The 20,478-nt window shown below is 46.1% G+C and overlaps 1 protein-coding gene across 1 annotated transcript in view; it reads left to right on the top strand.

Annotated features, from left to right (window-relative positions):
* ptpn20 (protein tyrosine phosphatase non-receptor type 20) overlaps positions 1-20,124 on the top strand; it is a 38,464-nt gene extending 18,340 nt beyond the window's left edge. Inside the window, 25 exon segments of the mRNA XM_062464497.1 lie at positions 613-698; positions 1,062-1,132; positions 1,134-1,217; positions 2,152-2,377; positions 3,915-4,013; positions 5,407-5,831; positions 5,946-6,954; positions 7,059-7,229; positions 7,468-7,642; positions 7,751-7,961; positions 8,079-8,119; positions 8,797-8,877; positions 9,890-9,954; positions 10,562-10,723; positions 10,838-11,270; positions 11,512-11,648; positions 11,936-12,048; positions 12,691-12,830; positions 13,331-13,479; positions 13,779-13,869; positions 14,671-14,887; positions 16,593-16,710; positions 17,218-17,433; positions 17,715-17,777; positions 17,857-20,124. Of these exon segments, the coding sequence (XP_062320481.1) occupies positions 613-698; positions 1,062-1,132; positions 1,134-1,217; positions 2,152-2,377; positions 3,915-4,013; positions 5,407-5,831; positions 5,946-6,954; positions 7,059-7,229; positions 7,468-7,642; positions 7,751-7,961; positions 8,079-8,119; positions 8,797-8,877; positions 9,890-9,954; positions 10,562-10,723; positions 10,838-11,270; positions 11,512-11,648; positions 11,936-12,048; positions 12,691-12,830; positions 13,331-13,479; positions 13,779-13,869; positions 14,671-14,887; positions 16,593-16,710; positions 17,218-17,433; positions 17,715-17,777; positions 17,857-17,967 (4,694 nt within the window). The 3' untranslated portion in view covers positions 17,968-20,124.
* The last annotated feature ends 354 nt before the right edge of the window (positions 20,125-20,478 follow it).

Genomic DNA, 20,478 nt, shown 5'->3' with positions numbered 1-20,478 from the left:
CTGAGTGATGCAGTGTGTGAATTTTAAAATAGTAGTTTTTGACAATCAATTGCCACCCCAAATAAAAGACTGGCCAGAGCTGGCCCCCCCAGAAATAATGTCCTGGCTACGCCCCTGCACACTACCCTACACTATAACCACACACTACCCTACACCTTAGGTAACCACACACTACCCTACACCATAACCACACACTACCCTACACTATAACCACACACTACCCTACACCATAACCACACACTACCCTACACCCTAGGTAACCACACACTACCCTACACTATAACCACACACTACCCTACACCATAACCACACACTACCCTACACCATAACCACACACTGCCCTACACCATAACCACACACTACCCTACATTATAACCACACACTACCCTCACCCTAATGTACGCTACAAAATACACAACAAACAATGTTTTCTGACCTTCATGCCTCCGGGAGACTTGCTAGTTACGCTGTGTGTCTGAACGGGTGATTGTTATGTCATTTTATATTCATTATGCTTGTTAAACTTTGAGGATGATGACGAGGAAGGTGATGATAGTGTGATGAGGATGATGATGATGATGATGATGATGATGATGATGATGTGTGTGACAGGTGACAGACTGCTGGAGGTTGATGGATTCAACCTGAGGGGTGTAACACATAAACAAGCTGTGGAGTGCCTGAAGAGAACTGGGGAGGTATTACACACACACAAATACATAAACACACACACACACATATATACACACAAACTCACACACACTTCTGGTAATTCATTATTTCCTCTATGCTCTTGTAATCACTGCCCTAGGACAGACAGGGATGCACCTCACACACACACACAAAACCATGTGGCGACAGCCCTGCTTGGGAAACTCAGCTGTTTACGCTCGTTTTTATTTTGAATCAGGCTAAGTGGATTATCCTGGCTAAGTGCTAGCTGACCTTAGAGTGCATTCACTGGGACACTGAGTCCAGAAATCACATAGAGCTGATGTGTTTGTGCATGTGTGTGTTTGTGCACATGTGTGTGCATGTCTGTGTGTGTGTCTATGCTGCAGGTGGTGAGTCTGCTTTTGGAGAGGGAGCCCAATATGGTGTTAGAGCCTGGAGCTGATTCACCCCGCCTCCACTCAGCCAAAAGCCTACCACAAACCCTTCAGGACAGAGGTTTCTATGGAAACGTCCTTGAATGGCAGGGCCAAGGACTACAGCTTATGACTGATGGTAAAGCAAGAATACACACTCATACACATTGACACGAGATGCCAGCAGACACTTTCTTTTTTTTTCTCTCTCCTCTCTCCTCTCTCTCTCTCTCTCTCTCTCTCTCTCTCTCTCGCTCTCTCTCTCTCTCTCTCTCTCTCTCTCTCTCTCTCTCATCTCTCTCTCTCTCTCTCTCTCTCTCTCTCTCTCTCTCTCTCTCTCTCTCTCTCTCTCTCTCTCTCTCTCTCTCTCTCATCTCTCTCTCTCTCTCTCACGCACACACACACACACTCCACTTGCGCACACAGACACACACACTCTACTCACACATAAAATATCTAGGCAGAGGTGCAGACTGCCCAGACGTGGCCCTGATTCCTCTGACAGCTACATTGTGGTGGCTGTCAGAAGAGTGCAGCCCTGATGCCTCTCCCCAGTCCCCTCCAGTCTCTTTCAGCCTCATCCAGACTCCTTCAGCCTCACCCAATCACTCCTTTTTTATTTTAGACATTTAAATAACTTATAATATGCATTTGATTATATATATTTTTTACAGAGTGTTTTAGGGGGTCTTAGGATTTCCTCTCATGTCATCATGTCCCTTCATCTCCTTTCCCTCCTTTCCCCTCCTCTCCGCTTATTTCCTCTCTTCTCTCCTCCTCTCCTTTCACCTCCTCTACCCTCCTCTCCTTTCACCTCCCTACCCTCCTCTCCTTTCACCTCCTCTTACCTCCTCTCCTTTCACCTCCTCTTACCTTTTCTCCTTTCACCTCCTCTACCCTCCTCTCCTTTCACCTCCTCTGCCCTCCTCTCCTTTCACCTCCTCTTACCTCCTCTCCTTTCACCTCCTCTTACCTTCTCTCCTTTCACCTCCTCTACCCTCCTCTCCTTTCACCTCCTCTGCCCTCATCTCCTTTCACCTCCTCTTACCTCCTCTCCTTTCACCTCCTCTCCAACAGAGAACACTCATGAGGTGGTTCTGAAAAAGAATCTGTCTGGGCTCGGCTTTAGCTTCTTCATCTCTGAGCTGACCTCCGGTCCAGACCGTGGTTCCGTGGTCCGGGTCAAATGGCTGTTCGAGGGCCAGCCCGCCAAAGAGAGTGGGCAGATCCAGCAGGGAGACATCATCCTGGCCGTTAACGGGGAACCGGTCAAGGACCTGTCATACCAGGTAGGATCCGGCCAGGACTACCAGGAAATGACAGAATGATAATGCAGCCAGTAGAATGTAAAGATAATGGTATAAAAATGCAGTCATCATAAAGTCAAGATAATGGTATGTCAATACAACCATTATGATGTAAATATAATTGTATGAAAATGAAGCCAATATAATGTAAAGATAATTATACGAAAATGCAGCCATTATAATGTAAGAATAATGGTATGATAATGCACCATTATAATGTGAATATAATGGTGTGATAATGCATTCTTTAGAATGCATTATGCATAATGTTATGACAATGTAGTCATGATCATGTAAAGATAATGTTAAGAAAATGTTGTCATGATAATATGAAGATACTGTTATAGCTGTTATGGCCGTTATCTCAGGAACCTGCCAGTCACAGGTCTCTCCCAGCAGGTAGGATGTGGATAGTTAATGGGATGGTTTTCAGGTTCAACACCATCAGTCTTCACAGGTCCAGACTGTAGAAGAATTCCCTTTATGGTAAATTAGGATACATATATCACATCACTAGGGGTGTAATGATACACTCAGCTCACGATTCAATACGTATCACAATATTTTTTACTAAATCTACAAATTAAAAAGAAATTCAAATAACAGAGTAGAACCGCTGCTCCTCCGCGTCGAGAGGGGCCAGTTGAGGTGGCTCGGGCATCTGATAAGGATGCCTCCTGGACGCCTCCCTGGTGAGGTGTTCTGGGCACGTCCCACTGGGAAGAGGCCCCGGGGAAGACCCAGGACACGCTGGAGGGACTATGTCTCTCGGCTGGCCTGGGAACGCCTCGGGGTCCCCCGGGAAGAGCTGGTGGAAGTGGCCGGGGAGAGGGAAGTCTGGGCCTCCCTGTTTAGGTTGCTGCCCGCGACCCAACCCCCGGACAAGCGGCAGATAACGAACGAACAAATAAAAGATTTATTTCCAGAACCTTAAACATTTTCAATAATTTTCCTTATTGTACATACAACGTAGTTCATTCAGTTATTAGTTAAGTCAGTTTATGTAAGTTTAAGCGATTTCTGTGAATGCACGCGTGACGCAGGTGCAGAGTAGGTTGCGTGATGGTAGTTCAACCAATAGGATGAAACAGACATCATACTGCAAAAACATTGCCATAACTCTACGATACATATTGTGACATTTTTGCATCGCGATATATTGTACCACAATATATTGTTACTCTCCTACACATCACATAATGTGACTTAATCAGAATGACTACCGTGTAGCACTGCTCTGGATCGCTCTGTGTTCACGTCACCACTTCCCTAAAACCATAATCTAATCTAGCAGGAATAGGCTGTGTGTGTGTCATCCGGCTCTACAGCCCAAGAGCTGATGGGATTACATACACATACACAACACACACACGTGAGGAACTTATTGTCATTCCAGAACTGTTGTATAATATCTATTATTATTAAAATGGCTAGAATAAAATACAGAATCATCCACATTGGGTTGGTATACACACTCCCATGATGCCTTGTGCTGACCTTTGACCCCTATGCTCTCAAGAGGGTGTTGTCAATGCTGCGGGGAGCTCAGTCTGAAGTTTGCCTGCTCATCTGCAGACCCCACCCAGGAACCCTGACAGATCTAGACAACAACACCCTGGTGAGTGGACACACACACACACATGCACACTGGTGAGAATGCACACATACACACACACACATGCACACACACACACATACATATACACTGGTAAGCATACAAGACACATATACACGTTGGTGAGCATAAACATACAAACACACACACAACATCCTGGTGAGCATGCACCCACACAGGTAACACTTTAGAATAAGGCAAACGCTTTTTGGCAGTTGTTAATTCGTTGTTAGTTGTTTAGTTAATTCATCCTTTATAAAACATTAACAATACATTATTAAATAATTACTAGGCTTTTATTAAACAATGTTAATCATTAATAAACACTGTTAAAATGTATTTATGTGATTAATGATTTATAATTAATCAATTAATTATAAGGTGTTTGATAATTGCATTGATAACTGCATTGCCATACTTTATACACAGCTTGTTAACATAGTTGCAAACTAGTAGTAAAGATGTTAATGGTACATGAGCTCTTATAGAAAGCATTAGCAAATAGTTAATAAATAAAAATATTTACAAATCCTTTAGAAAGCATGAGTAAATAACTATCAAGTAACAACATATTTACTTATGTCTTTAATTCACGTATTCCAAGTTAAATACATGATACACACTCTTACTTAGCAGATCTGAAACAACTATTTTATAAACACTTACTAATAATGCAACTTGTGATTAATAATGCAAGTTCAACAACACTTCTGCTAAGTATGAGTGTGTTTCATGTATTCAACTTGGAATACATTAATTAAAGACCTAAGTAAATATGTTGTTAGTTATTTACTCATGCTTTCTAAAGGTTATGTAAATAGTTTACTAACTATTTGCTAATGCTTTCTATAAGAGCTCATGTACCATTAAAAGCTTATTTTACTACTGGTTTGCAACTATGTTAACAAGCTGTCTATAAAGTATGGCAATGCACCTTATACATTGAAATATTAATCAAATAAATATTTTTTGACAGTGTTTATTAATGATTAAGTGTTTAATAATAACTTAGTAATTATTTAATGATGTATTGTTTATGTTTTATAATGTATCGTTAATGTTTTATAAAGGCTGAATTAACTAAGACTATTAGCTAAGACTTTGTAAATGCCAAATAGCGTTGACTTATTATAGTATTACCCACACACATATATACACTCGTGAGCATGCACACACACACACACACACACACACACACACACACAGACACACACACATAGACACACAAGAGCTTAAACACACACATACACGGATAAGCAACAACACACTGGTGAGCACACACAAAACACATGCACATGCAGACTCACCCACACCCACATTTACTTTCACGTTGCACACTGTTTAAGGCCTTGATCTCTCTCTTCTGCCTCCCTGTCCTCTCTCTCTCTCCCCATAGAGTCCATCTCGATCTCCCACCCGTGAAGTGAGGTCCAGGTCTCTGGACATCAGGTTGACTGAGGACTACAGCCAGCTCCTCAGGAGACCAGAGGAGCCCCAGGCAGACCAGCAGCCATGCCAAGCCCAGGAGGAGGCCTCTAGCCTGAGGCTAGAGGTTCCCCTTGATCCTCCTGGTCCTCCAAAGACCCAGCAGAGACAGGAGAGCCAAGACAGTGAGACACTTCCCTTCCCCCTTTCCTCCCCCCCTCCTGCCCCGTCACCCCCCTCCCCTGACTTCCACGAGTCTCCCCAGTCTACCTACCCTCGGCGCTTCAGCGACCAGGGCAACTATGAAGATGAGGATGAGGACGTGTCCAGGACAGCCGTTATGCGTCTCAGAAGGAGCAGCTACCTCAAAGCTAGTGCCAACCCCACCTTTTCCAGGTAGTTTCTCTCACACACACACACAAACAAACCAGGAGAGTTCTTTTCTAGACCAGATTTTTTTTTATACATTTCTTTTTTTACCATTACCATTTTGTGCTTGTGTGTGCGCAGTGGCATCAGAGAAGAGACCGACGGCAGATACACCTACTGCCTGATGGGTAACGGTCTGACCATCCTGGCGGATGAGGAGTACCTTACCATCAGCTCCACCTCCCTAGATACAACCTCCAGCCTCCCCACACACACTCCTGCTCTGCCTGAACACACACCGAGTACCAGCCTCTCCTCTCATGTACCCAGCCAACCCAGGCAGACCTCAAGCCTCCCGAACCATACAACCACCCAGCAGGCCACTCAACACTCACACACACCCAGCACACACTCACACACACCAGACCAACACTCACACACACCCAGCACACGCTCACCAGACCACCACTCACACACACCCAGCACACACTCACACACACCAGTCCAACACTCACACACACCCAGCACACGCTCACCAGACCACCACTCACACACACCCAGCACACGCTCACCAGACCACCACTCACACACACCCAGCACACGCTCACCAGACCACCACTCACACACACCCAGCACACACTCACACACACCAGACCAACAGTCACACCCACCCAGCACACGCTCACATGCACTTACAACACACTCACAAACACCCAGCACACGCTCACCAGACCAACACTCACACACCCCCAGCCCCACTACCCACACTCCAAGTCTCAGCCCCAACAGCACATCCCCCTGTCCCCCAGCACCCCCATCTCAGCCCTCTTTCAATGGACAAAACCACGGCCTTCCCCAGACCATACCTCCATCCCACCCTAACCTCTCCTCCAAGCACACCCGTCCTCTGATGCCTCCCCCCCTGCCTCCCACCCCCCAGCCTCCCCCTCAGCCTCCACCCACCCCCAGACAGGCTCCGGCCCCTGGCCCCCTCTGCCTCCGACCCCCTGTCCCCACCCTGCCAGACAGCCAGGCAGCACGCCCCTCGCACAGCCACACACATTGGAGGGACGAGGAGGAGAGGTTGTTAAACGACGATGATGATGATGATGATGATGATGATGATGATGAGGAAGAGGACCCCAGGAGGGTGAGGGAGGGTTGGATGGTTGAGACAGACTGTCTGATACTGTACTTTGAGTAGATGGGTAGGAGTGAATAAGTAAGTAAATATGTGTGTGTTCTCTCTGATAGGGCATGCTGAAGGAGTTTGAGCTGTCCGTGGTCCTGACCAAATCCCGTAGTGGTAGTTTTGGTTTCACCATCATGCGCAGCAGGATAGACGGCTGTTACTACATCCAGGAGATACTGGACAGCCCAGCCAAGGCAGACGGACGACTGAGGGCAGGGGACAGGCTCATCACGGTACAAACACACTTACTCATGCTTACACACACATCCTCACACGCACACATACATACACACATGCACCCACACATTCCCACATGCTCACACATACTCACCCATGCACACACACACACACACACACACACACAAATGCTCACACCCAAATTCACACACACATATTCATATGCCACTCTACCATACACACACTCACATACATAATTGCATCCATAATGAATCTTGCACCACCTGTATCCAGGTACACGGGCAGGATGTGACAAATGTGACCGACGAGGTTGCCATGGCAGTCCTGAGGATGTCTCCCAGGAGACTGAGCATGACCTTGGGGAGGGCGGTATCCAACCTGGTAGCCCCGCCTTCTTCTGACAGCCTGAACGACATTGTCCTGCACAAGACCCCATCAGGGCAGCTTGGTGAGACACTCACTCACACACCCAGCTCCTACCAAACACACACATACAGTACATATACAGCTCCTGCCATGGCACGCACACACACTAATGTGTGTGTGTGCTTCCCAGGTATAAAACTGACAGGTGGCATTGGCAGTAAGTGGCAGGGCATCTACTGTCTGGAAGTGGTGCCGGGGTCTCCCGCCAGCGAGGAGGGTAGCGTCCAGCCCAACGACAAGATCATCTACATCAGCGGCAAGTGCACCCTGGGAATGACCTTGGAGGACGCCGTCAAGGTCTGCGAGATGGCCCCGCGCAAGGTCAAACTCAAAGTCCTCAGGTGTGTGAGGGACGGAAGCTGTGTGTGTGTGTTTGTGTGAGAAAGAGAGACGCGGCTGAAGCAGTCTGCGTGTGTGTGTGAACAAGATTATTCTAATCCTCCTCTCTGTTGTTCCAGAGATGACCAGCCTCTGACTTCTAAAGCTAACAAGTGGAACGGTGAGTGTCTGCTCTCTGACGGAGCCTGTGGGGACGTAGGCAGGACCAAAGGTCACTGCTGTCCAGAGCGCGATCTCAGGGGTCCAAGGTTAAGCTTGGAGATTAGAGGTCTGGTTGCAGTGACTGGCCACAGCCTAGGCAACGCACACACACATATGCACATGTCATTAACTACATGCAGTGATGTTGCCCCCCCACACACACACACATGTTATTCTCCAGCTCATTAAGTTTTGACTCTCCTGGGGGGTATTCCAGAAAGCAGGTTATGCATTATAACCGGGTAAGTTAACCCACCAGCTGATTCAGAATCTTGCGGCAACCTACTGGCAATGTTGCTACAAGGCTGGGTGTCAGCTGGGGAGTTAACTTACCTGGATATGTCACATAACCTGCTTTCTGGAATACCCCCCTGGAGTCTGTGCTGCCCATAACATGGACCAGTAATGACTGTTACCACAGCAACAGATGCAAACACTCTCTGGCCTAGACCTCTGGAATGTTTTGAATGTCAGGGTGAAGGATAATGGAGAGACAGACAGGACGATAAAGCAACAGGCTGATAGACAGGCAGGAAGGAAGACAGACATATAATATGTCCTAAATATATCGTGTCACACGTTGTTCTTCCCTCTTGTGATGTGTAAACACTTGTCTCAACCTCTCCATGTCTCCAGGTCTGTTTGACTGGAAGAAAGACAGGAGGTTCTTCACCACTCGCTTTGAAGAGCCCAGCTCACCAGAGGCTGATGAAGAACGTGAGTACATATCTCTCTCTCTCCCTTTGTCTTTTTATTTTCCTCACTCTATCGTCTATCTGTCTGTCAGTCAGTCTGTCTCTTTCCTACTTTTTTTGTCTCTTTCTGTCTTTATCTCTTTCTGTCTGTATCCTCTCTCGTTTTCTAGGTGTCCAATCATAGCACAGATACTGACAGGCGTGTGTGTGTGTGTGTGTGTGTGTGTGTGTGTGTGTGTGTGTGTGTGTGTGTGCGTGTGCGTGTGCGTGTGTGTGTGTGTGTGTGAGTGAGTGAGTGAGTGAGTGAGGCTGGGTGCTGAGAGACATGCCCAGGCTCTGACTGCTGTATTAATAATTACAGAGTCCTGCCCTCCACTGGAGTATTAGACTGCAGGCCTTTCACACAAAAACACACACACACACTGCCATATACACACTCTTGCACACACACACTGTCATAGACATACACTCCAAAACACACAACACTTTCTATTGGGTGGGCTCAGTCAGGGAGTCACTGGTTGCCTGGATACATGCCTGTGTGCCAGTGAGATAGGAGACTAGAGACAGGGACAGCTGAGGTGGCCTCTCCTGCTCACATGTTGCCCAGGCCAGACACACGGCAACACTGCTGCTTCAAAATGGCCGATCTGGAGGGCGGTAGGCGTGGGTGTCTCTCTGAGACGGGGCACGGGAATTGGGCTGAAAGGGTTTCGTGTGAATTTAGAGAGTTGCATGTAGACAGATGTTGACTGAGGGACTCCTCTGGTGGATTATCTCACTAACTTCTGTAAAAGGACAGCGATTGGTAGTCTCCACTGCTCTGGATGTTCATTTGGGATTGCTGTTGCTCTTTTCCCTCCTCTCTGCCGCTCATGTGCTGTGCTCCCTATCTCCCGTTCTACTCTTTCATTCACTCTCTTCCTCTCCTTTTCTTGACCTCCTCTCTTCATCTCTCTCTCCCTTTATCACCCTCCTCTATCTCTCTCTCTCTTTCTCTCTCTCTCCCTGTCTATCTCTTTCTTTCTGAGCAGCTGAACCAGTGTCTAGATCTGGATGGATCTTCAGACCTCGTTTTTCCATAACAACAGAACTTGATGTAAGTCCATGATCTCCCTATGTCTCTCTCTCATTTCCTCTCCATCTCTATCCTGCTCTTCTCACACTGTATCTCTCTATCCTTTCTTTCTGATGACACAGACTGAAACTTGAGTTGGCCCTGTATCAGTCTGCCCCTTGGTTCTCCGTGGGGGTCTGTGCGTGTGTATGTGTGTGCGTGAGGGCATTCTTTACACCTGATTGTCGCATTAATATTTTACCTTTAAATGCTTCTGCGCTACAGCCTGTATAAAGACAGACAGATTCAGACAGAGTCAGAGACAGACAGGGGCAGAGACAGGCAGAGGAAGAGACAGACAGAGGCAGGGGCAGAGACAGGCAGAGGCAGAGACAGACAGAGGCAGAGACAGACAGAGGCAGAGACAGGCAGAGGCAGACAGGCAGAGGCAAAGACAGACAGAGGCAGAGACAGACAAAGGCAGAGACAGACAGACAGACAGAGGCAGAGACAGACAGAAAGAGACAGACAGAGGCAGAGACAGAGACAGACACAGGCAGAGACGAACAGAAATAGAAAAAGATAGAGTTAGGGTAGGGACCCAGATCCAAATAACCTGTGTTCCTTCCTCTTCATACCGTCCAATCAGAGCTGCGTTCTGCAAGTGGAGTTCACTAAGCCAGAGGGAGGTGGGCTGGGCTTTGCTCTAGTGGGCGGAGCCAATGGCAGTGCTCTCAGAGTGAAGGACATCTGCCCAGGGGGCGTGGCTGAGCAAGATGGGCGGCTGAGAGTGGGAGACATCCTACTCGAGGTAAGAACTGTCAATCAGTTTTTCTATCTGTGTGCATGTGATGTCCACGCATATATGTCTGTTTCTGTGTCTATTTGTGTTCACTGACTTTGTGTATGTGCTTGTGTCATGCAGGTGAATGAGGTGATTGTATCTGGGCTGAGCCATAGTAAGGTGGTGGACATCTTGCGTAGAGCTGAGGGCACTGTCCAGCTCACCATCTGTAGAGATATCCTGCCCACACCTGGATCCAACAAGGCCGCCCAACCTGGAGCCAACATGGCTGCCCAACCTGGAGCCGAAATGGTCGCCCAACCCGGAGCCAACATGGCTGCCCCGCCTGGAGCCAGCATGGCTGACAACCATGGATCCAACATGGCATCCAACCCTGAATCCAACATGGCCTCCAAACCTGGATCCAATGTGGCCGGCGACCCTGGATCCAAAATGGTTGCTGACCCTGAAGCTAATATGGCTGCCCATCCTGGAGCCAGTATAGAAGACAAGCCCACAGCGGAAGGCTGCTCCAGTCCTGACATCCAGCAGAGAAAACTGAAGAAGCCCTCTGGTAGGAGCCAGGAAAAATCTTCTGACTCACTGTTCTCACATTAGCCTCCTTCCAACAGTTCCATCCTGATGATCCACCATATCAGTCTCCCCTGATCTCCTCTGATATCAACTTCCTAGTTATATGTTGAACTATAAGTTTTAATAAAAGTTACCTATAGAACTTAGTTTGTGATGACAGAACTCGACACAACCTTGTTGACAGGAACGTAGTGTATGATGAAGTCTGTTGCGTCTGTTAGTTTCTTTCCCCAGTGTGGGCCTGTCTGGAGTGATTGCTGCCCCTCTGCTTGAGGAAGAGGAGGATGTGATACCTCACTTACCCCCGCACCACTCACACCACATAGGGTTCAGAGCAGAGGACGAAACTGTTGATGGGGTGAGAACATACACACACATACATGCATACACACCGGTCTGTTAACTTGTCATCACTTTATACAGTGTATACATTGTGTGTGTGTGTGTGTGTGTGTGTGTGTGTGTGTGTGTGTGTGTGTGTGTGTGTGTGTGTGTGTGTGTGTGTGTGTGTGTGTGTGTGTGTGTGTGTGTGCGTGCGTGCGTGTGGGTGTATGTAAGTAAGGTATAATTCCTGATGAGGTGTCCACTATGATGTATATGTGTATAAACAGACCACACACACACTCTTCCTAGTTTCTGTCTGTCCTGATCCCCCCTCTCCTCCCTGTGCAGGAGAGCTGCAGCAGCACCCCCTCCCATACCCAGACCTGCTGCCCCTCCCTCAGGGTCTCTGACATTTTGCACGGGGCCTCAGACAGGTACCTTCCACACTTCTACCTTCACCAAGGCCTTTACCAGTCCTACATTCACACACTGGAACTTTTATTTCACTCAATTAAGATGTGTAAATCAAAAGTTAGCTTTCAAACGGTCATACTTTTACCACTTGCAGCCTATGAATTATATGACAAGATGTTATCTCATAGGGTACACGATAGTAATCTTAGCGCATACTTGAGACGGACACCTCATGTTTAACAATACTGTGCGATGGTCACCCAAGTTTGGATTACGTGTAGCCACAAGATGTCAGTAGAGTTAACTCTCCTCCTCCCCCCAGAATAGTTGATCTGTAGCCACAGGGTGTCAGTAGAGAGTCAGTAAATAATAAATCTCATAAAACATAGAGGTTTAAACCACTGCAGGCTAGACAACAGTGTACCATTGGCATACATGTGACCTGTTAGGAAATGTACAGTATATTATTTAAGTTACACTGTATATCAAACCAGCAGCACTGTGTATGCTGGTCCAATATGATAGATACCTTAGCCTCTTGTCTATACTGCGTTTTAGGTGGAAAGGTCGCAGGGAAAGGAAGCTCAGCCTTGCATGATATCAACCCCCCTACCGAAGAGTAGAAATGGTCTGGTCTCACCCCTGCCCCCTGACTCCCTCAGGAACCCACCCCTTAACACTATCCTATTGGACCAACCAATAAAAGACCCCCGAAACAGCCAATCAGATGGCTGGAGCAGCGAAGAGGAGGAAGATGAAGCGATGGAGTCCAATGGTCAGGATATGACCTCACCTATAGCTGGTATCTACCTTGTGATTATCCATCCATGTTATTTATCTGTCATATTATTTATATGTCTTTGACAGATGGTGCATTGATCTGATGACTACATCCTGTCTTCTCTTTGTCCTTTCTCCTCTAACTCTCTCATTCTCTCTCCTTGACTCCATCCTCTCCCTCCACCTCTCTCTCTCTAACCATCTCTCTCGTCACCTTGCTCTCTTCCTCTATCTCTTTACCCCTTCCACTTCTCCCTTCCAATGCCCTCCTTTCTCACTCCCTTTCCCCCTCCACCTCCTTCCCCCTCTCCCTCCATCTCTCCCTCCCTCCATCTCTCTTCCCATCTCCCTCCACCTCTCTCTCCCTCCCTCCATCTCCCTTCCCCTCTCCATCTCTCCCGCCACCTCTCTCTCGCTCCCTCCTTCCGTCCACCTCTCTCCTTCCCTCTACCTGTTCTCCTTCCCTCCACCTCTCGCTCCTTCACTCCACCTGGCCCTCCCTTCACCTCTCCCTTTCTGCAGGTCCCCCTATTGTGTCGGAGGAGGAGCTGGCTAGTCTGGCCCTGATCAGTCTGTCTCGGACCAGTCAGTACTCAGGTTCCCGGGTCAAGGCCCTGATTCAGATCCTGCAGCACCAGATGGACCAACAGGAGCTAGTAAAAGAGTTCACGGTGCATATCGTCGACTCAAATAAGACTTTATTTATATAGCCCTTCTTACAAGCAATGTCACGAAGAGCTGCATGGTGTATGCCCTGGAAATTTCCATGCAAGTGTCTTGGAGTAGTTAGATGTATTTCAACACCTAGTTAACATATCATTTCAGCCACATACTCTAGGTGATGGGATCTTTGTATTTGAATGAGAAATAAATCATCCAGGTGTTGATTGTTGTTGACTGTTGTCAATTGTTGATTGTTAGTAGTTGATAAGTCGGTTGATGTTAGTTGTTGGGTCTTGTTGGTTGTTAGACCCTGGAGCACCTGAAGCCTTCTGATAACTGCCTGGTGGGGAAAGCAGCTGAGAACCGTGACAAGAACAGATACAGAGACATCCTACCCTGTGAGTTTCACACACACACACACACTCGCACAGACACACACGTCCACTCACACCAGCACGCACACACACAGGCACACATTTTTTACCTGGTTAATTTAGGGTCATCCATTCTAGTGGAATACAGTGTTTGTTTTTTGTATTCAGTATATTTGAATCATTCTCTCCCTCTACCTCTCTCTCTTTTTCTCTTTATCTCTCTTTCAGTTCAGTAAAAAAATAAAATAAAAGTAGTATTTGACAGAACCAGAGTGTTCTCAAAACAAACTAAAAGTTTACAAGCTGTTCCCAAATCTCAGAGCAGTGCAACCTGAACTCCTAACATGTTTGAACCTTGTTATGGGAACAGAAAGGCCTCCCACGTACAATAGGACTGCTGTGTGCCACACTGGAGCTGGTCAAAGAGGGAGGGACACGGGGTGACAGGGAATCTGTCTGTCACCCCTCTCCTCTCTCCTACTTCCATTTTTCTGCTTCTTGTTTTTGTTTTCCCTCCTTGAATGCTCAGAGAAACACTCTTATTGTTTACTTGTTGTTTAAGGCTCTCCAGGGTGGTGCGTTCCAGGGAAAATAACAACGGAGTGTTGTTGGCCTGTTAGTTATAATCAAAACGGAGAGAAAAACCATTTTGAGTTTGTAAATGTTTATTGCAACCAGTAATCCCACAAGAGAAAACTCACTTTGTGTCTCTGTCTCCATGTTCCTCTTTCTTCCTCTACACTCCTTCCGTTTCCCCATTTCTCTCCGCCTTTCCCTTCCTCTCCCCACATCCCCTCCTCCCCTGCACAACCACCCCACTCCTAGACGACCTGACTCGGGTGCCCTTAGGTGAGAACCAGGATTACATTAATGCCAGCTACATCCACATGGAGGTTGGCACCAAGGACTTCTACTACATCTCGTGCCAGGGCCCTCTGCCCTCCACTGTGCCCGCCTTCTGGCAGATGGTCTGGGAAAACAAGTCCAACGTCATTGCCATGATGACCCAGGAGGTCGAGAGGGGAAGGGTCAAGTGTCATAGGTACGTACCACGGGTCATACGTCGGGGTTAGAGGTACACTACAAGCCAGGGTTTTGGGGTCAAATACCGTATTTTCGGAAAATAAGCCGCATTTTCTATAAACCGCACCTCACCAGAATGGGAGCTTTGTGTTTGTAAATCTGAGTATAAACCGCACTTGATGCGGTGCGCATATGACGCACTTGATACGGGAACAATGATACCAAGCAATGCACGAGTATAGGCGATCTTACAGCATGCCGTTGAGTAACACACTTCAAAAACGAAAGTCAGTAAGTGCGTAATGTATGTTTTCTATTGCCTGGGAATGAACTAATATAGCATAATATAGCACTCATAGCATTCACGAAAAAAGTGTTTCTACTGTTGTTTTGTTATAAAAACGTGCTGTTCATAGTTTTCACGTGACGTCACGTTCCAAGGGGCACGCCCCCTTGGAGGGCAAAAAAGACTCCGCTGCCCGCCACCCATTATAAAGTCATACATTTGCTTTGAGTCTGTTGCTTTTGTGTTGCCAAAATGCCGGATAGTTGTTGTTCTATCGGATGCAGTAATCGAAGAGGAGACAAGCTTGGGCTGTGTTTCTTTAGAATTTCCTCCGATAAAGAAAACCCAGAGAGGAGGAGATTGTGGATTTGTGCCATTAAGCCTAATGTTACCTCTGTCTCCGGCAAGGGCAAACAATGCCAGCCGTCCAAATATACACGTATTTGCAGCTAACACTTCATCAAGCTCAAGTAAAGTTAACACAAGAATATACAGGTATATTAATTATGGAATGTTTTGCCATAAACACGTTATCGGTTTGACATAGTTTGTTGTGTATCGAGGCGACCAACTGCAGTGGTCGTAGTGAGTTAAAGTTAGCTAAATAGTTGGGTTTATGTGTTAGACAAAACTAAACTCAAAATGCATTTGGAATTAAATGATTTGGAAATCCCTCTACACCGATATTCAACTGAATGTAAAACAAAGACAATGTGTGAGGCTTGTGTTAAGACTGATTGGTTTTTCATACTCATTTGATCCTTCGTTTTTATTTACGTTTTTCACAGCATCGCAACTTTTTTGGAATTTAGGTTGTAATAGGTAAAGATTAAAGGAAAAGTTGACTTTCCGTTTGAATGGTTAGCAGTTGTTTAAGAGAGAAAGGGGTTAGCTAGTTTACAGTCATGATATCACATAGTCATCACATATATAAAACCTTGCGGTTTTTAGGGACAGAAATATGGCAGTGCTGTATATGGATCGCAAGTGCCCAACACTTGCAGTTTGTGTCCATATCTTGCCTTTTCTTTAGCTGAGAGGTGATCCCAAAAAACGTGGGAAGGTAAATTTGCCGGCTTTTGCTGCGTCTCAACGGTGTGAGCCGCTATGCCAGCAGCTTTCTGCCCTCCAGGTCACCGAGCATGTCACGTGACTGAAAACTATGAATCGAAATATAAGCCTCACCACCACAAGAAACATTTTTATTCGGGGTATAAACCGTAGCTTTATAAAAATACGGTAAAGTGACAGAATTCAGTATTACAAATCACACATTGTTATTTGGGCGGCTTGCTTAAAGATAGTCTATGGGTAGCAAACTAACTCAATCCAGTAGATTAATGGAGATTTTTCTGTGTTGGCTTTGGTTTATAGTTTTTTTGTGAATGTTGAAACACCGGTCTCCATGGTGGTGCGGTGTGTGTTCTCCCCTGTGCAGGTACTGGCCAGAGAGGGTGAGCTCTCCGCTAGATGCGGGTCGGTACCAGCTGTTCCTGGAGAATCGGCAGCAGCAGGAGTACTTCCACATCAAGATCATGCGCATAGTGGAGAAGGAGGTGAGGGAGCTGGACACACACACTAACAGATACATCACTCACGCCACTCAGTAGTCTAACACACACACATGCTCACACATACAAACGTGTGTCACATGCTCGCATACAGGAAGTCACAAGGACACTGAGCAACACACAAGCACAAAGAGTAACACACACAAGCACACAGTTTAACATGCACACACACACACACACGCACACAAGCACACAGTTTAACATGCGCACACACACACACAAGCACACAGTTTAACATGCACACACACACACACACGCACACAAGCACACAGTTTAACATGCGCACACACACACACAAGCACACAGTTTAACATGCGCACACACACACACAAGCACACAGTTTAACATGCACACACACACAAGCACACAGTTTAACGCACACACACACAAGCACATAGTTTAACATGCACACACACACAAGCACACAGTTTAACATGCACACACACACAAGTACACCGTTTAACATGCACACACCCTCCTCCTGTCCTCCAGACAGGTGAGACCCATCTGGTACGGCACCTGAAGTTCACTCGCTGGCCTGACCACGGCGTCCCTCGCTGCTCCGAGCAGCTGGTGCGCTTCATTCGCTACCTGCGGGCCGTACACCACAAGGGCCCCGTCATCGTGCACTGCAGCGCCGGCATCGGTCGCACCGGGGTCCTTATCTGTACCGACGTCATCCTCAGCCTCATCGAAAACGACCTGCCGGTCAGTCTCGATCATGACCAATCAGATCATGTTCAAAACATTGAGTTTAAAACTGAAAATGTACCACCAGGAAATATTGTACTACGCTAGAGCAAACTACCAATTACAAATGTAATATAATATGTTAAACTATACTCCATTGGCTTGAACTAAATCTATCTAGAATACAGTAGATCAAACTTGACTAGACTATATCAAACAACATCAAACCGATTATACTACAGTAGATCAAACTACAGTAAAGATGTCTGATTGTGTCTCTCTTGCCACTGTGTTGTCAGATCAATGTGAGTGACATTGTGAAGGAGATGAGACTGCAACGCTATGGAATGATTCAGACCAAGGTCAGTATAGGCTTTGAGTGTGTGTGTGTGTGTGTGTTGGTGTGTGTGTGAGTGTTAACCCTTGTATCTCTGTCTGCAGGAACAGTACCTCTTCTGCTACAAAGTCTGGTTAGAGGTACTCCAGGGAATTCTGCAGCTTCACGGTAACCAATGGCAACCCGAAAGCCCCCACGACCATCATGTCGTCTGACTCCCCCCCTCTCCCCTGCCTTCACAGTACTATCCCTCTAAGATGAGACGACCTAATATTGTGCAAGAACATGGCACATAGTAGTTTTGTAAAGATTTGTGGAATGCTTCCAATGCTCTGCTTCTGTACGTATATCTAGGTTTGCTTTACAGTAGCTCTGCACAGCACTATGCATCACTGCTCACGGTGCGGGGCTGGTTTGTCGCTCCTGTGGCTGAACTGAAACCCTGTGGAAGGAGATAGACCTCAGATAACCTCAGAAGTTGTGGTGTGTCTTCTCAGTATAGGAAATATGCTTTATGAGTTGGTTTAGAACAGGTGTGTTTAGCCTGTTTTGGGGAGTAGTTACGTTGCCTTCTGTGTTTAGTTTTGGTATAATACTGTTTGGAATGTTTGGTTTTTATAGGGTGTTTCTGTTTGGTACACAGTATGTATTAGTTGTTCTCTGATGTATTCAATCTATGAGTTGTACGAATCGTTTACATATAACACATAATTTGCATGTAATGTCTCTGCTATACTTGAATACTAGTTATACTCCATATAGACATGCACGGGCCACAGCCCTCCCCTAAAAGCAATGTGGTCATGTCACCAGTCACTGGAATGTTCTAGAGCAGGTTACCATGTACCAAAGTAGTTAGCTGTTGTCTTTAAACACTTGATTGTGGCACATTGTAAAACAAGAAATAGTTATACAAAGTGCATTTTTGTTTATATAATAAGGGCCTCGATACCTAAAGGAAGTTGTTTTTTTCTGTGTTGATCGTTTAAGAATGTGAACAGAATCAAGTGCCTTGAATGACTGTCTTCCTCCCGACTGCAGATGTCCACCCTGTCTCCTCTCCTCTGGGGTGAGTCTGTAAATGTCCAGGACTAGACGCCTGTGATATGAATACCAGTACAGCTTTCTGCTCAAGTGGCTCACTTTAAGATCAGCTTAATGCGTAAGACTAACCCACTATATTTATGGCTTCATGACCTAGAGCAACCATGATACTGAATCTCTTCAAATAGAAGTTGTTTGGATTTAACTCCTAGTGTCCTAATGCACCGTGACAGATGTTAACTTTAATTTGGACGGACGTCTTCTTTTCTTGTCAATGGGAAATTATCTTAGATTAAGCTGCGCTACAGATCGGTCATCCGTCAGTGAGTGAGGGACCTGGTTGAGCAGAAGAGGCTGGCTCTGTTCCTCTGTACAGATCTGGGAGCCTCATATACTACTAAAGAGATTATAACTACTGTAGGCTTATGAACTGTAGTGTGAGTGTTCACAATCCTCAGAATCTCACTACCAGACTCCCTTCTCTCCATCTTTCCTCTCTCTCTTTACCCCTTAATTTTTTCCCTCTCTCTTTATACCCTTCCATCTTCTCTCTGTCTTTGCACCCTCCATCTTCCTTCTCTATTTTTTTACACCCCACCCATCTTCCCTCTCATTACCGCTCCATCGTCCCTTTCTCTCTTTTTTCCCCATCTTTCCTCTTTCTCTCAATTCCACTCCATCTTCTCTTTATATCTTCCCTATTCGTCTCTCTTTCTTTACCCCTCCGTCTGCTGTCTCTTTGTACCCCCCTTCTCCTTGTGCTGCTCTGCTGTAGGAGCTTTGTCACCAGCCACTACTCCTACAAAGTTCACCAGCCTCTCGACCCAGTCTGTCTTATTCATCCCAGCCTTCAGCTAACATCAACCTGTCAACCAATCAGGTGTTAGCCAGGCCATTTCTTACCTGGCTGAACGAAATCAGATCCAGTTTAAAATGTAGAATAACTTATCTTGAATTATAGAACAGTTATTCTTTTATTTCAATTGAATTTCTGATTCAATTGGATTTACAATGACCTGCTCTCCTTCTGTTCTTCACTCAAGTGGCTAATATATTTCATTACATTTCTTAACAGTCTCTTAACAGTGTTCATAACATCTGCATATAATTGTAAATAATAACAACAAAGGCTGTTCTGTGATTGCCTGTTATCAGTAGCCTGGTGCATTTCCAGGAAGAAGTTCATCCTCTTTTTATAAGCAATAATTATGAGTCTCGTGTAGCAATGACAAATGGCACAATCCCCCTTGGAAATCCTGGAAGTCTTAAGATGTATTATCATGTAACCAATAACTGAGAAAATGTATTGACTCTGTCTTTCAATAAAACTTCAGAAATAATGTGAATCATTCTTGTTGTTTTGGTGGCTGTGTCTTGGTGTTTTGGGTGGTAGAGTAATGTTACAACTGTAGCATCTAGAGAAACTCCTAACCTCAGGAATGTATCACTGAACTGAACTGAGGGAGGGAGGGGGAGACAAAAGAAAGGGGGAGAGGGCATGAGATAATAAGGGAAAGAACAAGAGATTGAGAAAGAGAAAGATTTTTAGGGTTTCCCCTACGTAGTTAACTGCAGACTACAGTATAGTCCCTCTCTGGTTTACTGCAAGCTGTGCATGGCTGTCTCACTGGGGTCTTAGTGACAGCATGGAAACACCTGGAAACATGCTGGACAAACACACC

Source organism: Osmerus eperlanus, chromosome 6 (assembly GCF_963692335.1).
Source record: "Osmerus eperlanus chromosome 6, fOsmEpe2.1, whole genome shotgun sequence".
Lineage (NCBI taxonomy): Eukaryota > Metazoa > Chordata > Actinopteri > Osmeriformes > Osmeridae > Osmerus > Osmerus eperlanus.
This window is presented reverse-complemented; position numbering and strand designations above follow the sequence as displayed.